A 15408-nucleotide genomic window follows, 5' to 3' on the forward strand; every position below is an offset into this window, starting at 1 on the left:
TGATAATACAGAGTGTTTTTCCTCAGACTTGAGGCACATTTTAGTTGTTTCATTTTTTGAAACCAACCCTCAAAACTCTAAAAGGTCCTTTATTGTGGATCTACTGCAGTGAGTCAGGCGAGTGATAAACTAAGCGGACCAGAATAACTCAACCTGTGAACAGGGACAAAATCCTGCCCGAAGAGCTGCCCTCTGCTCCACTAGTCTCAGCTGGATTATAAAGTTTCTCATAAATGGTTACTTTCATCAGACGTTTTAAAAAGGCTGAAAAAAATCACAGGTCTCACGCTTTAGTTGTTGTTCAAGGTTACAATCTGAGCTACCATGTAGTCACCATGTATCTCTAGATTTGGTGATTTAGAATTTTTTCAGATACATTCAAGAACTAAGTGTTCTTTTATAGGTTGGGAAAACACACCTACTTCTTTATATTATGACATAAAACCCATCGGGTGATCTTAAATATAATATGTCACAAAGATAGAAATTGTTCTTACCTCATGAAAAGTTTGATAGGTTTAACATTTTGGAGATACATGGTTTTCACAGGACAGAAAGATGATCCATGCATTTATCTTATATGTTATTATACTCGTGGTATATATATACATATAAATAAAAAAAATCCTGATAGAAACATTTCCAGGTGCAGTATGAACAGAACCTGATTTACTTTAGTCTCACTCTAGAGCTGTAGTAACAGTTACATATTAAAGAACAAACTTGCAGCGCTGCAGCAAATGCCTGCATCCGCCTTTCTCTGTAGTTTTGTTTATATCATTTTGCCTTGTAGTGACCTTTTTGCCTTTGTGATACCCGTGTTGTCCCTTGTTAAATATAACTGCAGCTTTGATAACAGACGGCTCTCACATGTAAATATAACCGGAGTTTTGATAACACGAACACACTCGACAGACTGCAATAGGACACAGTCTGAGTTTTGGTTTTATACTGACACTTAATTGTTCTTTGTAAATCTTGAGTATATAAAGATAAATAATGCCTGAGTGTGTGCATGCAGGAAATAACACAAAAAGCATTTTTTCCACATTTTAAATGACTAAATTACATTTTAAAAATGTGTCAAATCTTAAAAACCATCCTGAAAGTAAAGGTATGGGTTTTTAATAAATGTGTGTCATTTTTTTTTTGTGTGTCAATTGTCTGATAAAGATTATTATTATAAAGATATTTTTGTGAGTTACAATTTTGTCATTATGAAAAGTGTTTATACAAAGATAAGTAAAGAAACGTCAAGAAAATACGGAAATAGACTAAATTAGGGCTACAACTAATGATTATTTTCATTATCGATTAACCTGATGATCGTTTGCTTGATAAATCGATTGGTTGTTTGGTCCATAAAATGTCAGAAAATCGTGATATATGTTGATCATTGCCCAAGATGACATACTCAAATGTTTTGTTTTGTCGACAACCCAAAGATATTCAGTTTACAGTCAAAGAGGAGCAAAGACACCAAAAATATTCACATTTGAGAAGCTGAAATCAAAGAATTTAGACATTTTACTTAGAATTAATTAGAATTAAAATGACTCAAAATGATTAATCTTTTATCAAAAATTGTGATATATTATTAATAACTGACAACTAATCGATGAGTCGACTAATTGTTGCAACTCCAAAATGAATAAAATTAATTACTAAAAACTCAAAACAAGGGGTTAGGAAGAAGTTAAATACAAGACCACAAGTAAAAAGAGAAAAACTGAGTGTATGAAAAAGAGGAAAACTAGGAAAAGGCTCTTAAAGAACAGTGGTTCCTATGGCTCCCATTATCAGGGCCCGTTAATAAATGATTCCCATGCAATGCTTTTCATCCAGCCTGAGTAATCCAATCATTAACTGCGGAGCCAAGAGGTGTTTTCCATATATCTTTCCTCTGTAATAACTTCACACCACACCATCAGTGCTGTGTGGATCTACTCGCAGGTGGAACATCTCCAAATGGAGAGGCATCATCTCCCAGCACAAATATGGCATGAAAATAATGGAGATATTCAAAATCTATTGAGCATGAGTAGCATATATTTGAATGTATGTATATTTAACCAGGAGGCCTGAAGCATTTTTTTTCAAAACCATAAAGCATTTTCTAGAGACACTCTTCTGATGTGCGTGTGTGAAGCTACAGTAGGAGCAGCACTGCAGCCCATGTGTCTGTTCAGCTTCAGTAAATTAAGGCCAACTAGTTCTGTTGAACCAACGCATGAAAGAAAACACATTCCTCTGCTGGGATCACTGATTATGTGTGTGTGTGTGTGTGTGTGTGAGAACAAGCACGGGTTCTTCCATATATGCTGGAGTGTGAGAGTCGGTGCACAGTATCAGGCCGTACTCACGTTCACACTCGTTGGCGCTGTAGGTCGTGGCCGGTCTCCATGGTAACTGGTTGTATCCAGGGCAACACTGGTCACAAGACACGCCACAGGTGTTGTGCTGACAGTCACACAGTAGCCTGTAAACAACAACAACATTATGAGTAAACAAATCAACAGACATACGGTTTAAAATTATAGCCTACAGTGATAACACACAATTAAAGTTTTATTTTGAAATCACCTCTCAATGTATTGCTTTTACACTTTGACAGACATGCATTCGCACATACTGTAATGTTTTCATTAATTCCAGGACATTACACTGACTTACATTCATTTCCTGGAGATTTACACCAACCGTAACTATAACCACTACTGGCCTAACCGTCTTCACGCTAAAATGTAATGAATTACGTTATGGGGACTTGTTTGTTTTGTCTCCAAAAGGAAGGCGAGTCCACACAATGTGTCTGTGTAAAAAGATTTATGTCGCAACAACATGAGTAATACCTATCCACACAGACACACTGGAGACACAAAAGGTTGAAATATGCCATGGTATGTACCTATCTAAGCCCATTGTGCTTTGGGTAAAACATCATGTGAACTTTTCTCAAAAGTTCACATTCCTCTTCCTTTTAACCTGCTACTGTCACTTCAAAAGAAAAGAAAGAAAGAATAGTGTGACAGAGAGCGAAAAGAAAAGAGTGGAAATAGACCCCCCAACAATGAAGGAGTTAATCTTTCTCCTTCATTGACAGTGGCTGACTGCTTCACCCCGGCTTTTAATCGGATTAGCCTGTAAACCTGCGGCCCGCGGAGTGTGGCCAAAACACAGCAGGGGGAGAGAAAAAACCCTCTTAACGCTATTCTTGCGTCTCTCTGAGTCCTCTTAACCGGTCAAAGAGAGACCAAAACAGAGGACTGGAGTCAAGGGAGTGAGAAGTGTGATTAAAACGAAGGGAAAGAAATCCACTGAAAAAGCACCAAACAAATGTTATGACTGTAGTTTGATTCCAACTGTGCCTGAAGGTACAGGTGCACAAGTGTACAAACAGACACATTAAGGCAATATTTAGCTTACGTCTTCATTTTTCTGCGCTTTTGCTGACGACTCACTTCTGTAGCCACATTCCTAAAAACTCCTCTAGATGTCTCATGATTGATGATGATATGACTGAGGAAAATGCATGGAATATGCAACAGAAGTGTAACTGTTGATGACTGAAGAAAAGACAGATCTAATGGATTTCTGGCACCCTTAAATTATATTATAGGCTGTCCGCATCAATTGAGGGACTGTGGTGTTGGTTGTTAACATCAGCGTTAACACCGTTTCTAATGATTTTATATGTTAACAACTGTTCCTTTTGGCTATAAATAAATAAATAGATACATCTGTTTTGTGATCCTTGATTTTTCTCTTTATCTACTTCATTTTAAATCTGTCTGGAATTCACAACTACTGCTTAATTATAAAAACTTGGCAGCTGTTTTCGAAATCATTGCATGAATAAACTGAGGAGAGATAAACCGCTCGCAGATGCAAAATCATACTCGAGTTTGTCTTCATCTTGTTTATGGAGCTGTGAACTGGTGTTCATCCATATTTTGGTTGAGATCACCATGTATTTATTTATTGGGAGGTGAAAAATCTTAACGCATTAAAACAAGTTTCTATTTGAAAGGTATTTTAACCATTTAAAATGTCTGAAGATCACTTTGGAGGGCTGTTCTGCTGTGGGAGGCGAGTTCTTGCTCTCTGGTCTGTGCTGATAACGTGTCTGTGTATTGTGTTTCAACAGGCTGATTGTGTTTCCAGCTTTAACCTTTACTATCAGATCCATTCATTCAGTCTATCCCTCTCTCTCTCTCTCTCTCTCTCTCTCACACACAATTTAATTCACATGCTCACTCATGCATCCCTTAGCTCTCTCACCCTCCCTCTCTCATTCTCCATCCTTCTTTCCTTTTCTCCCTGGCGATTAGCTCTATTCAAGCGCTTTAGGAAATGACTTTCAATGGACAGTTTCCACCCAAATTCACTACTTCCTGGTTTCGATTAGCTTCGGTCCTGCAGCTTCCTGGTCGAAGCAGAGTAAACAAGGTCATTACTTAAGGGTTTATAAAGCTGAATTTCACACATGGTTTACGGTGTGAATTAGTACAGTATGATACAGCAATGTTCATAATCTTATAATATCAGAGTTGGTTGAAAGTTTTCCATTCTGTTTTCTAATTAATTAATATCTGAATGACAAATAAAAATAAAATTACAGGAACTCTACATTGGTGAAACAACGTCAGACCAAAAGTGGTCACAGCATCGACTGGGAAGGGCTGAAAGTCATTGACAAAGAGTCAGTAGACATCCAGTGACAGAGCAAAGAAGACATTCACATCCAAATTCTTTGTTTGATTGTTTTAAAAATGGCGGCAACTGTTTGATTTTACAGTTGGATCAACTAGTCACAACGTGGGTGCTCTCAGTGAATGTAAAATAAACTGGTTTTGTCCACTGACAATTCCAATAAAGTTTAATTCTGATAAAATGACTGTGTTCTCAAATAAACGTTGACAAAGAGAAAGGCAACATGAACAGAAAGCAAGAAGGAAAAAAAGACGAATCCGACTGAACACACACAAATTTGACAGAAATTCTTTTCGATTGTAAATTGAGTTGCAATTTGGACTTAAACTGTGCAGTGTCTGCGCTGTGGTACTTAAGGTACTATAACCACGGGTTTCCAAAAAGCTATTAAAGAAGATACAAATATTTTTTAGCTGTCCTCTCATGCCTTTAGTGTCATATGGGAAAAGATCATCACAGAAAATGTTTGCTAATTTCAGTGTGAGGACTGTTTGATTGTAAATAAAGATAATTACTGTATTTTTAAACTTGTTTTCATATACAGTATTTTGGTGTCAAAATGACTATTATGCAGTGGTGGGTCATCCCAGGCCTTTCTCTGTGGAGTTTACATGTTTTCCCTGTGTCTGCGTGGGTTCTCTCTAGCTGCTCCGGCTTCCTCCCACCATCCAAAGACGTGCAGGCGAGGTTAACTGGTGACTAAATTGTCCCTCGTTGTGAACGTGAGGGGTGATTTGTATATGTATGGTCCTGTCATGGACTGGCGACCTGTCCAGGATGTGCCTCGCCTTTAGCTCGATGTCAGCTGAAATTGGCTCCAGCCCACTGCGACCCTGAACACAGGATAAGCTGTCGAAGATGGATGGATGACCAGTAGGTCCGTACAGTAGATGGCTTCAGCTGGCTGCAATGGCTGCAACATATTCCTTCTTTTTGCCACCGACAGGCTCAGACTGTTGTTAACATCATGGAAAGGATCCCTACAAATGGCGCCCAGTGACACCCTTTATTTTCAATAAGAAACAGAAGGCTCGCTCAATTGTCGCTCTGAAATCTCGTGAGATGCATGTTGTTGCAAGAAATGTAGGTTTAAAAATACAGAAATTATCCTTTAACTGCTTTTACTTTTGCTTAAATGGATTTGTTTTACATCAGTACTTTCCCTTCTACTTAGGTTAAACTCACTTAGCAACAGTTCTTCACCCTGTGTAGGACACTCTCCTTCATAATGCAGTCTGTGTTTTGTGGCCTTTAAACAGCAAACTGTTGAGAGTCATGATAATGTCAGCAGTGCAGCTACAGGTCGAAGCATTCAGTCACCTGCTGCCTTTAAACACAGACCTCCAGTCAGCAGACCTGCTGTCATCTATAACACACCTGCGGGATATAACGACGTTAAACAAAGTGCAACATTGATGTAACGTTTCAGATTTACATTCTTTCGCTCCGACACAACCCAGACAGAGTATCTTCAAACGCAATGAGGTCAGGAGGGATTTATTTGAATTCCTTATCCCCCGTGTTCCCATTAATCAAACACCTGCGTGGAATAAGTTAAAATATATAGTAACTGCATGACTCAAGGGATACATTTGAATTTCTGAAGAATATTTGGAATTTTTTGATAAAACCTAAGACTTGCATCAGAATATTCATCCACACCCCTGATCCTTCCTTCTGATTGTTTAAAATACCAGAATTCCCCCTGAATCACATATTTATATCCATTGAAACATCACAACTATAATTATTTAGGGAGTTACAAAGCAGAGATTATATTTGAAGAGTCCTTTAAACAGTTTGAAAGGATTCAAGTGTCAGTGATTGCTTTTTCCATTGAGGTTAATTATTCTTTTATGTGTGCAACACCCAGATGAGTCACAAATTAAACATTGTCTGTCTCCGAAGCTCAGTTTATTCTTTGGTAAAGCCAAACAGCTGTTTCTAAAGGTGAAATCCATCCACGTCGTTTTTCTCTCTTAAATTTTTTCTTTCACTTAAGTATGTCTGGATCGTAGCTGATTGTGATTAGCTCTCAGGATGGAAAACAGGTTTTAAAGTCAAGGTCCATTAACAACCTCTCTGCTTTCCACTCACTTCTCCCTTCCAACTCTTTCTTACCCTTTACATCTCTGTATTTTTCCTACTTTTTAAATTCTTTCAAAGAATTTGGAAGGAATGTGTGAGTTATTGTTGTTTTAGGAGGCTTTGCAACTGTGTAATAAATCTAATAACCACTTTGTTGGAGAACAAATGTAATCAGTAACATTATAAGGAAACCTGAACAGTCTTCTGTAGATTTTTTCTTTTAGTTTTTTTTAGAGTTAGTCTCTATTCCAAAAAGGAGTTTAAGTTAAAGCAGCTAAGTCAACCTATTAGCAAGCAAACTAGCCAGCTGGTGATTTTAGCAAAGGCAGTGATGCTAATATCTACATGGTAACCTTAGCTTTTATCAAGTTGCTTAACCTACACAAATGTTACAAACGCACTGGAAAAATGCTTAACTTCACAACTGTAGCCCAGACTCACTAATTTCTAACACCACCTTCATAACAGTAAAAAAATGTAGTACATAGCAAGGTTTCCTGCAATGTTTTATAGTGGCGACATCGTGCCTCGCCTGAACAAAGACCACGTCTGCTAAAATACAACACCTGTGTTTTAAACTTCAGGGAAAATGAGCAGTGACACACAACGAAAGGCCACATATTTAATTAGTGAAGCAAATGTTTAAACTGTCATCCAGTGACTACACTCATAACGAGGTGCAATAATAAACAGATCACTAATTGGACATTTTACCTATTCGTTTAGCCTGCTGCAAGCACCTACAGTATGCCAGCTAATTTCATCACTATAGTTCATCATCTAAACAGAAAATCCGCCAGATTTATTAGTAGTGAAGCAATCACTTCTCAGCATCAAACAGCTCCAAATCGGATCATGTTTTGCAAACTTCACTTTAACAAACGTTAATTACTGTTGGACTTGTCGGCCAGAGAGCGTCACCTAAAATCTCTCTTTTCTGAGGGCTTAAAAAAAATATGAGACTTCTCTCCAGTTTACCTCTCTCCACTATCTCTCCACTTTAATAGAATTTATTTTATATACTCACAAAGGTATTACCAAAAAGCACAAGATCACAACTTATGCTCCCTCCTCTTTATGCTTTGTAATTATCCCGACACATTGCTGACACCAAAAAGGAAAGGTCTGTTTTCTTTTCAACCCCACACACACACACAAACACACACACACACACACACACACACAAACACAAACACACACACAGAGGTTCAGACACAATTACACAATTACACTTAAACACACAAACCAGCTGTGCCGATGATTAACCCAGATGTGGTCTCACCTTTCTGAGTTCTGAACCTGAACTAGAGGTGATGCAGCAAAGTGAAACCAAATGGTGCCGAACAGAACAAACTAAGGCCAGCTGGCAACAATACGATCCAACATGATGTCTGCACATACACGTATGTCTAACATGCTAAAACAGATTTACTTATTTATTCTCCTCTTGCTTATTAAATGGGAACGTTTATGACATTTATCTACAGTTTGTTTTCAGTGAAACTTATATACTTAATATAATTATTATTATTAACATTGAACCATGAACACTTATCATAAGCTGAAATTAAAACTAAATGTTTACAGTAACACTTTCTATTTCAGTGTCCAGAGGAGTCTGACATCTGGTTGTTAAAGGAAGGCTCGCCATTCATCTGTGACAACATGTGAGCCTCTTCTTACATGATGTTGGTCGGCAACAGGTCTTCTCTTGAGCGATCTCTCACCACCCTGACAAGGAGTTTTCTTGGTGTAATTATGTTGTGTTTTTGTGCTAAACTGCAAATTGTTCTAAATTCATACAGATTGTTCAGAAAGTGAAGAAACATAAATAAAAGTTGTTTTCCTGCGCAAAATGTGTGTCACTTTACTTAAAGCAAACAATTACATGTTATAAGGTCTTATAATTAGTTCATATGGTATTATGTCCACCTGTAATATATTATACAGGGATGGACATTTTAACACTTTACTTAAAGCAAACAAAGACACACTATATAACATTAAACATTACTATAAGCTATTATTCCATTTTATATCACTAATTCTAAATGGTGACTAAAGTGTATTCATAACGAGGCAGAGTCGGTGGTTATAATGTGTGATGGAACGTGGTCGGAGATTCTTGCCGCACATTGATATAAACTGGTATTAATATTAGTTATAAAACATTAAATCAAAAGGTCATAATACATTATGAACTTTGCTATAGCGCCTAATGCATGTTTGTAAGTGATTACAACAACTATTATAATGTCTTATGGACGCATTATATCGTGTTATAAATATATGCATAAGTCATTATAAATATCTTTTTTATTCATGTGTTGGTTAAACTTTTTATGACGCCCATGTCTTTAATGCTTTATAAACATACTTTTAATTAATAATACTGTGCTTATAGTAATGTATGCTTATAGTTATAAGCATAAATAGTCATATTTCTTACAATAACAATTATCATAACATTTTATAAGCATTTTGACTTTTAAGGTCAAGTATTTTTGCTGGTTACTTATTGACATTCCTTTTGGCAAAGATTAGAGGGAACTATAATTATCACTTTGATTATAATGGGTTTTAAAATAGTTATAATGAATTTACAGCTATGATAATTGCGCTGAAGTGTGAGAATTGGTACCAGTGTTTTCATTCAACGCTGCAACTGGTGTGTCTCTGAATAGCTGCCTCTGTGATTATAAAATAAAACGCGTCTCTACTCTGTTGTGGTTCAGTATATCAGCGTAGACACTTTACAACTTACAATGAATTCAGGCTAACTGTTATTTTTGCCCTGCTAAGCATCATTTAAAACCTCTGCTTCCATCTTCAGTTAAATGTCTATATTATTAACAAGCATAAACACACATTTACAATGAGGAGAACAAACTGCATGTCACAAAATCCCACACTAAAACAAGCATATAAAGCAAATGCAGTTTCAGTGGATTATAATGGTACCCAATTTATTGTCAAGAGATAAGTATCAATGTGCTTTATTACTATAATTTCCTTAAATCCCTCTCATAAAATATAAAGGGAGTGAAGCCTGAACTCCAGATATGATCCTCATTCAGGAGGTACTGTATATTTAAGTTGACTGTACTCTCTCTGTGGGTTACTCATCATTAGCCTACAGACACTCTCTGTTAAACTGCCATACATTATCATAGCAGTATAAACACTTTCTGTAGTGTAAATATATCCCTTGGCTTGCACTGCAGGTGCCAGAAAGAGATTAAAGCATATGAACTGTATGAAATCTGAACTATAAAACTACAGCCATTAAAACTCCTCAGTGTGTATAAGACTTGGTTGAATTACATGGGATTTGGAAGACAATTTAGATGTCAGTCTAACAAGTTCTGCAACAAATTCCACCATCTTCTTACAATTTGTTTTTAAACTAAGACAAGTTCTACAAAGCCTGGACTGTTTCAATTTGTCATTTTAGCACAAGTCACCGGTGAAAACACATATTACATGTTTCAAGATTATCCAGAGAATGCATTTAAGTTGGTTTAATTGTGTGAAGAGCATGCTAGAAAAAGTCTGGACAGATTTACGTCAAATTTATGAATTTGACATCTGCCTTCAGCTAAAAACATGTTACATGTCTAGGGGAGGAGGTGTCCTGCATGAGCATGTTAAGATGTGTTTGCACGCAAGCAGATATGTGAAAGTATACACACGTGTTCTTACAGTAACTATTGGGGCCCCCCAAGATATTACAATCACCCATCAAACACATGTTCCTCTACATCTGTCTGCTCCAAACCAAGCCACAAATACTGACAGACACACAGAGGGCATGAGGTTATGATGAAGTCCAACAGATTTCTGCTTTACTTCAAACACACACCTGACAGAGTGTCTGCAGCTGAAATCTGCTCTGGTCAGTGTCCACAAGATACAGACTCAAACACAGATTTGACTTTTGTAAAATGATTACAATCTCTGCCTATAATGTAACAGTAGATCCCAAGTCTCTGACTTCAGCTCACTTGGCCATTCAGTTCAGAAAAGTTACAAAAATTGTTGGATGCTGACATGAATAAGAACCAGAGTTTATAATAACAACGGTTATTTCATTGTTTTTATATTGGTGGGGTGGTAATGGTGCAGTGGATAAGACACATACCTCTGGTGTGGAAGACCAGGGTTCAATTCCCACTGCAACATCCACCAACGTGTCCCTGAGCAAGACACTTAACCTATAGTTGCTCCAGAGGTGTGCGACCTCTGACATATATAAGAATTGTAAGTTGCTTTGGATAAAAGCGTCAGCTAAATGATAAATTAATATATCATGAACCCAGACTGAAACCACTGATTTAGAGTGGAATCACGAAACAGAGCCACCAGTCTCTCTTTATCTACTGTCAGTCAAATCACAGCTTTGATGAAGTATCTTCTGCAGAATGTTGGGGTCACAGTGCAAACGCCTCCCAGCAGCAGTAAATTTCGCTTCCACTGTACATCAAACTATCTGACAATCCCACCACCCCTCCGCCCATCTCCCTCTAAAATCCCCCATCTCCTCCCAAATCACTCATGTGCAACAGTACGGAAAGAGCTACATCACCGGCCTCACAAGAGACTGTTTCCCGACTGTTAACAAGTCTGTACAAGTGTGTGTGTGTGTGTGTATGTATATAAAACGGATGGAACATATAACATATAATCTATGTGTGCGTGTGTGTGTACATGCACATAGAACAAGACAAAACAGACAGACAAATATTTATAGGTGGATTTATAGCTTATATATGACTGTTCATGCTAAAGTGTGTGTCTATATGACTCATGGCAGATTTGACAGTAATGAAGGCTTATTGGAAAATCCTACACAGCCTGCAGGAAGCTACACACACACAAATGAAATTCAAACACACCTACCTGCATGTGCTCCTGCAATTGACTTATACACTGTACACAAGTTACACACACATTCACCCATATTATTAAATTAATCACATACTGCCCACTTCCACCTCTCATGAGAGATTGGAAACTGGAAATTCACACAGACCCACACGCACACAAACTCTACAAGTTCCTTCTTGTTATTTGGCTCCAACAATAGAAACTAAATAAAGGACAGAAAGTTTATTCGTTGTTGTAATCAGAAAATACGTCTTTCTCTCCATCTTCATCCTCTCCACCTCCAGCTGTTACATTTGCAAAAAACTAAACAAACACACTGAGAAAAACAACAATTGAACTGTCACATCCTGTCCTACTTCATTTGGTTTTCTGCCTGAGACTTGACACCAACGGCATGAACTTGACTTGAAAAAGTTACTTGGAAGATGTTGCAGATTAGTGCTTGAAAGTATTTTTTCATTTCATGCATTCAAATGTTTTCCTGCTTAAAAACTCAGGTTTTCTCTCTCATCTCTTACTTTTTTTTGTCTCAGTAGGTTCATGTGTTGTAACAAGTATCTTATTTGTTTTACAGGTTTGTGTACAGGTATTTATCATGTCCTGATGAGACCCGACAGCTCTGGCACAGAATGAAACCACAGCCAAGAATAATTGAGACCCTTTTGTTTCAGATCAGAGCTTTATGAATTCTGCAATGTGATTTTTGCCGTGTGTTTCAACTTGTGTGACACGTATATGTGTGTGTTGGAGCAGGTAGATGTGTCTGAGTCACCATAATAGCATTTCTATAACCTGTGGTGTGGTGGATTTCCTTTCATCTTTGTTCAGTCGAGGACACAAACACACACAAATGCTACAAAATCCAGTCATAACAATGTGGCTGTGAGTCACGGAGGTGCAGTCTGATTCCCTGATTGTGTGTGTGAGTGTGTGATATTCATTGATCTTTCGAAGGGTGGGTACAACTTTGTGTCTTACTTGTAGGGGTCGTTGGGGTCCTCTGCGTTGCAGGCCTCAGCGTGTCCGTTACACACACAGCGTCCTCCAATACTGATGTCTTTGATACTGTAGTAATACTATAAAATAAAAACAATACACAGCATGAGTTATTTTCATCAATATGTAGTCATATTTAATGTTTAGTTAAAGGAATAGTTATAAATTTTGGTGAAATATGCTTATTCGCTTTCTTGCCCATAGTTAGATGAAAACACTGACAGCTCAGTGCAAAGGTAACACGATATCCGCCTACCAACACCTCTAAAGCTCACTAATTTACACGTTACATCTTGTTTGTAAAATACTGGTAGGCAGATTAAAGGGTGGTATAAATCCTCTTATTTAACGCTCAACAGGAATGTAAATAACCCATATGTCACAAAATGTTGAACCATTTTAAAGACGTTTATTTATATAGACAGATTTATGTTTACTCTGGGGACAGAAAGCGGACCTGCCCCAGACGACCTGAGAGGTCTGGATGGTTCATAACGTTGCAGAAGAACAGAAATGTATTTCGGCCCAAAACCATTCAGTGCTTTATAAACCAACAGCAGTACTTTGAAATCAATTCTGTGACAGACAGGAAGCAAGTGTAAAGAACTCAGAACTAGAGTGATGAGATCCACTTTTTTGGTCTCAGAGAGGACTTGAGCAGCAGTGTTCTGATTCAGCTGCAGCTGTCTGATTGATTTTTTAGGGAGACCTGTTTTTCTTTGTGCAAGTGGTGTCACAGTATTCTACTGATTCCACTACAGCAGGCGTCAATGAGCCAAGATTTGCAGGAACACTTTGGCAAAGGCAGAAAAAAACACTGATTGCTAGTGAACATGGATGTAAACAATGCTGGATTCAAACTTTGAAGCTTTGCAAAGGTTTTATGAGGAAGAAATGGGATCAATCATATTACTGAGACCTCAAGGACACACAAAATGCATTTTGGTGAGTTACTCTCAATATAAATACGACCTGTTTGTTCACAAGAGCATACATTTATTAAATATATTTGGAAAGATTAGACACATTTTTTAAGTTAACTGACTGATCTCTTTAACTCTACTAGACCCACCAAGGGACCATCTAATGTGCATTTTGGAAAATGCTTATTGGTTATTGTTGCCGGGGGTTAGATGAGAAGATTGATACCATTCTTATGTCACTGGATTAAGTATGGAAACGTTAAGTCAAGTCATGTTTAATCTGTACACAAACAAATATGTAAAAATAACAATTTGTGGTTTTAGAGGGAGTTCCAATCTCAGCGAGAAAGTAAATAAAAGTATTTCCAAAAAAGGCCGAACCATTCCTTTTATATTCTAAAGAAAGTTATAATGTTGCAAAAACATTGCCAAATATATGAATTTGAGACACAAAGACAGGTGCATATTTTTCATCCTGCAGCCATAAAACTTATTTTCCTTAATTAAAACCTCATACAGCTTCAATCAAGTTAAGTTAAAGCATATACAGAATATTCAGAACATTCATATATGTATATAGATGTGTGATTGTGTGTATAAAATGGTTTTGGACTTTAAAGCTATTTAAAGGAAAGGTTTCGGGAATGCAAAACTTTTCAAATACACTAATCCATTGCCTACAAGATGATCACTTTGTTGCATTGTCTTACCCTGCGGGTGACAGTGGGGTCACGGAGCGCTTTGCCCATCAGGTGTCCCAGCAGCGTGTTGGTTCTCAGGAAGCGAAGCCTGATGTGGGTGGCCTTGGTGAACTCCCTCAGCACTGGTGAGTAGGAGAAGTTCATCGCCCCGGGCCGACCGTTCACCAAGGACACCACGACCTGGGAGAGGTGGGGAGGAGGACAACAGCATTATCAGCTAACTAACAAGTGTTAGGAATAGATACATAACAGCCTGGGAAAGTCCTGCAAACATAAGATAAAGAAAAGCAGCAAATCTGTACATTTGCTACATACGCTTTAAACATTTTGTTGTAATTGTTAAGTTTTGCAAAAGTTATTGTTGTATAATTTTACTGTCGACTGAATAATTGTTTGAGCTCTACAGTTATGGACATTAAATCAATATATTTTATCCGCAAACACTCACCTCTCCATTTTCCAGCGGGACTATACGTGAGTATTCGGTAGTGCAAATGACGTCGTCATCATTGTTGATCCTCTCAATGGTCCTCTGTCCAAAACGCTCAATACAATCTCTCTTGGAGGCTAGAGACACGCGCACACACAAACAAAAGAAAAGCTTGTAATCAGTTTTTAGCAAACATGTGAACATCGCCTCATGTTAAACCTGAAGAATGTCAACCATCTTGTGGCATTTTAATGATGCGTCTCAGTGTGATAATTACAAGAGGGTCTTGGTTTGGTGGTGGTTTTTGTTTACCCAAGAGGCCTCCTTAAATATACCTCAGCTGCATTTTCAGCTTCACAACAGCTGGAATGAAAATCATCAACACCCACTGACTACACTAAGCCTGTATAACTTAGTAACTTTTTAAGCATAACCTAATGGTCAAGCAAACTCTGATCTAAATCCAAACCTTTTATTAATCATTGAATCACTGAGGCTATTAAAATGTCACAATGTAATCACAAATTACCCCAAAATGACACATTTACAGGGACATGGGGGTGCTGTTTGAAAATTATTAGGAGAGAGGTGGTTTCATAAAAGTATTTTTTCTTTAGTGGATCAAGTTCTCTCCACACAGCGTATCATAGCGTAAACATAACTCTCTCCC

The 15408-nt window shown here is 37.6% G+C and overlaps 1 protein-coding gene across 1 annotated transcript in view; it reads right to left on the reverse strand.

Annotated features, from left to right (window-relative positions):
- The window catches only part of lama5 (laminin, alpha 5), a 128350-nt gene that overhangs the window by 55791 nt on the left and 57151 nt on the right, over nt 1-15408 (reverse strand). The window contains exons 4-7 of the mRNA XM_038721782.1: nt 14757-14875; nt 14318-14488; nt 12667-12764; nt 2364-2479 (exon numbers count right to left, since the gene is read on the reverse strand). Of these exons, the coding sequence (XP_038577710.1) occupies nt 2364-2479; nt 12667-12764; nt 14318-14488; nt 14757-14875 (504 nt within the window). The remainder of the gene's footprint in view (nt 1-2363; nt 2480-12666; nt 12765-14317; nt 14489-14756; nt 14876-15408) is intronic.

This window comes from Micropterus salmoides, unplaced genomic scaffold (genome assembly GCF_014851395.1).
Source record: "Micropterus salmoides isolate LMB-PRFRI ecotype aquatic unplaced genomic scaffold, ASM1485139v1 Ms_hic_scaffold_16, whole genome shotgun sequence".
Taxonomy (NCBI): Eukaryota; Metazoa; Chordata; class Actinopteri; order Centrarchiformes; family Centrarchidae; genus Micropterus; species Micropterus salmoides.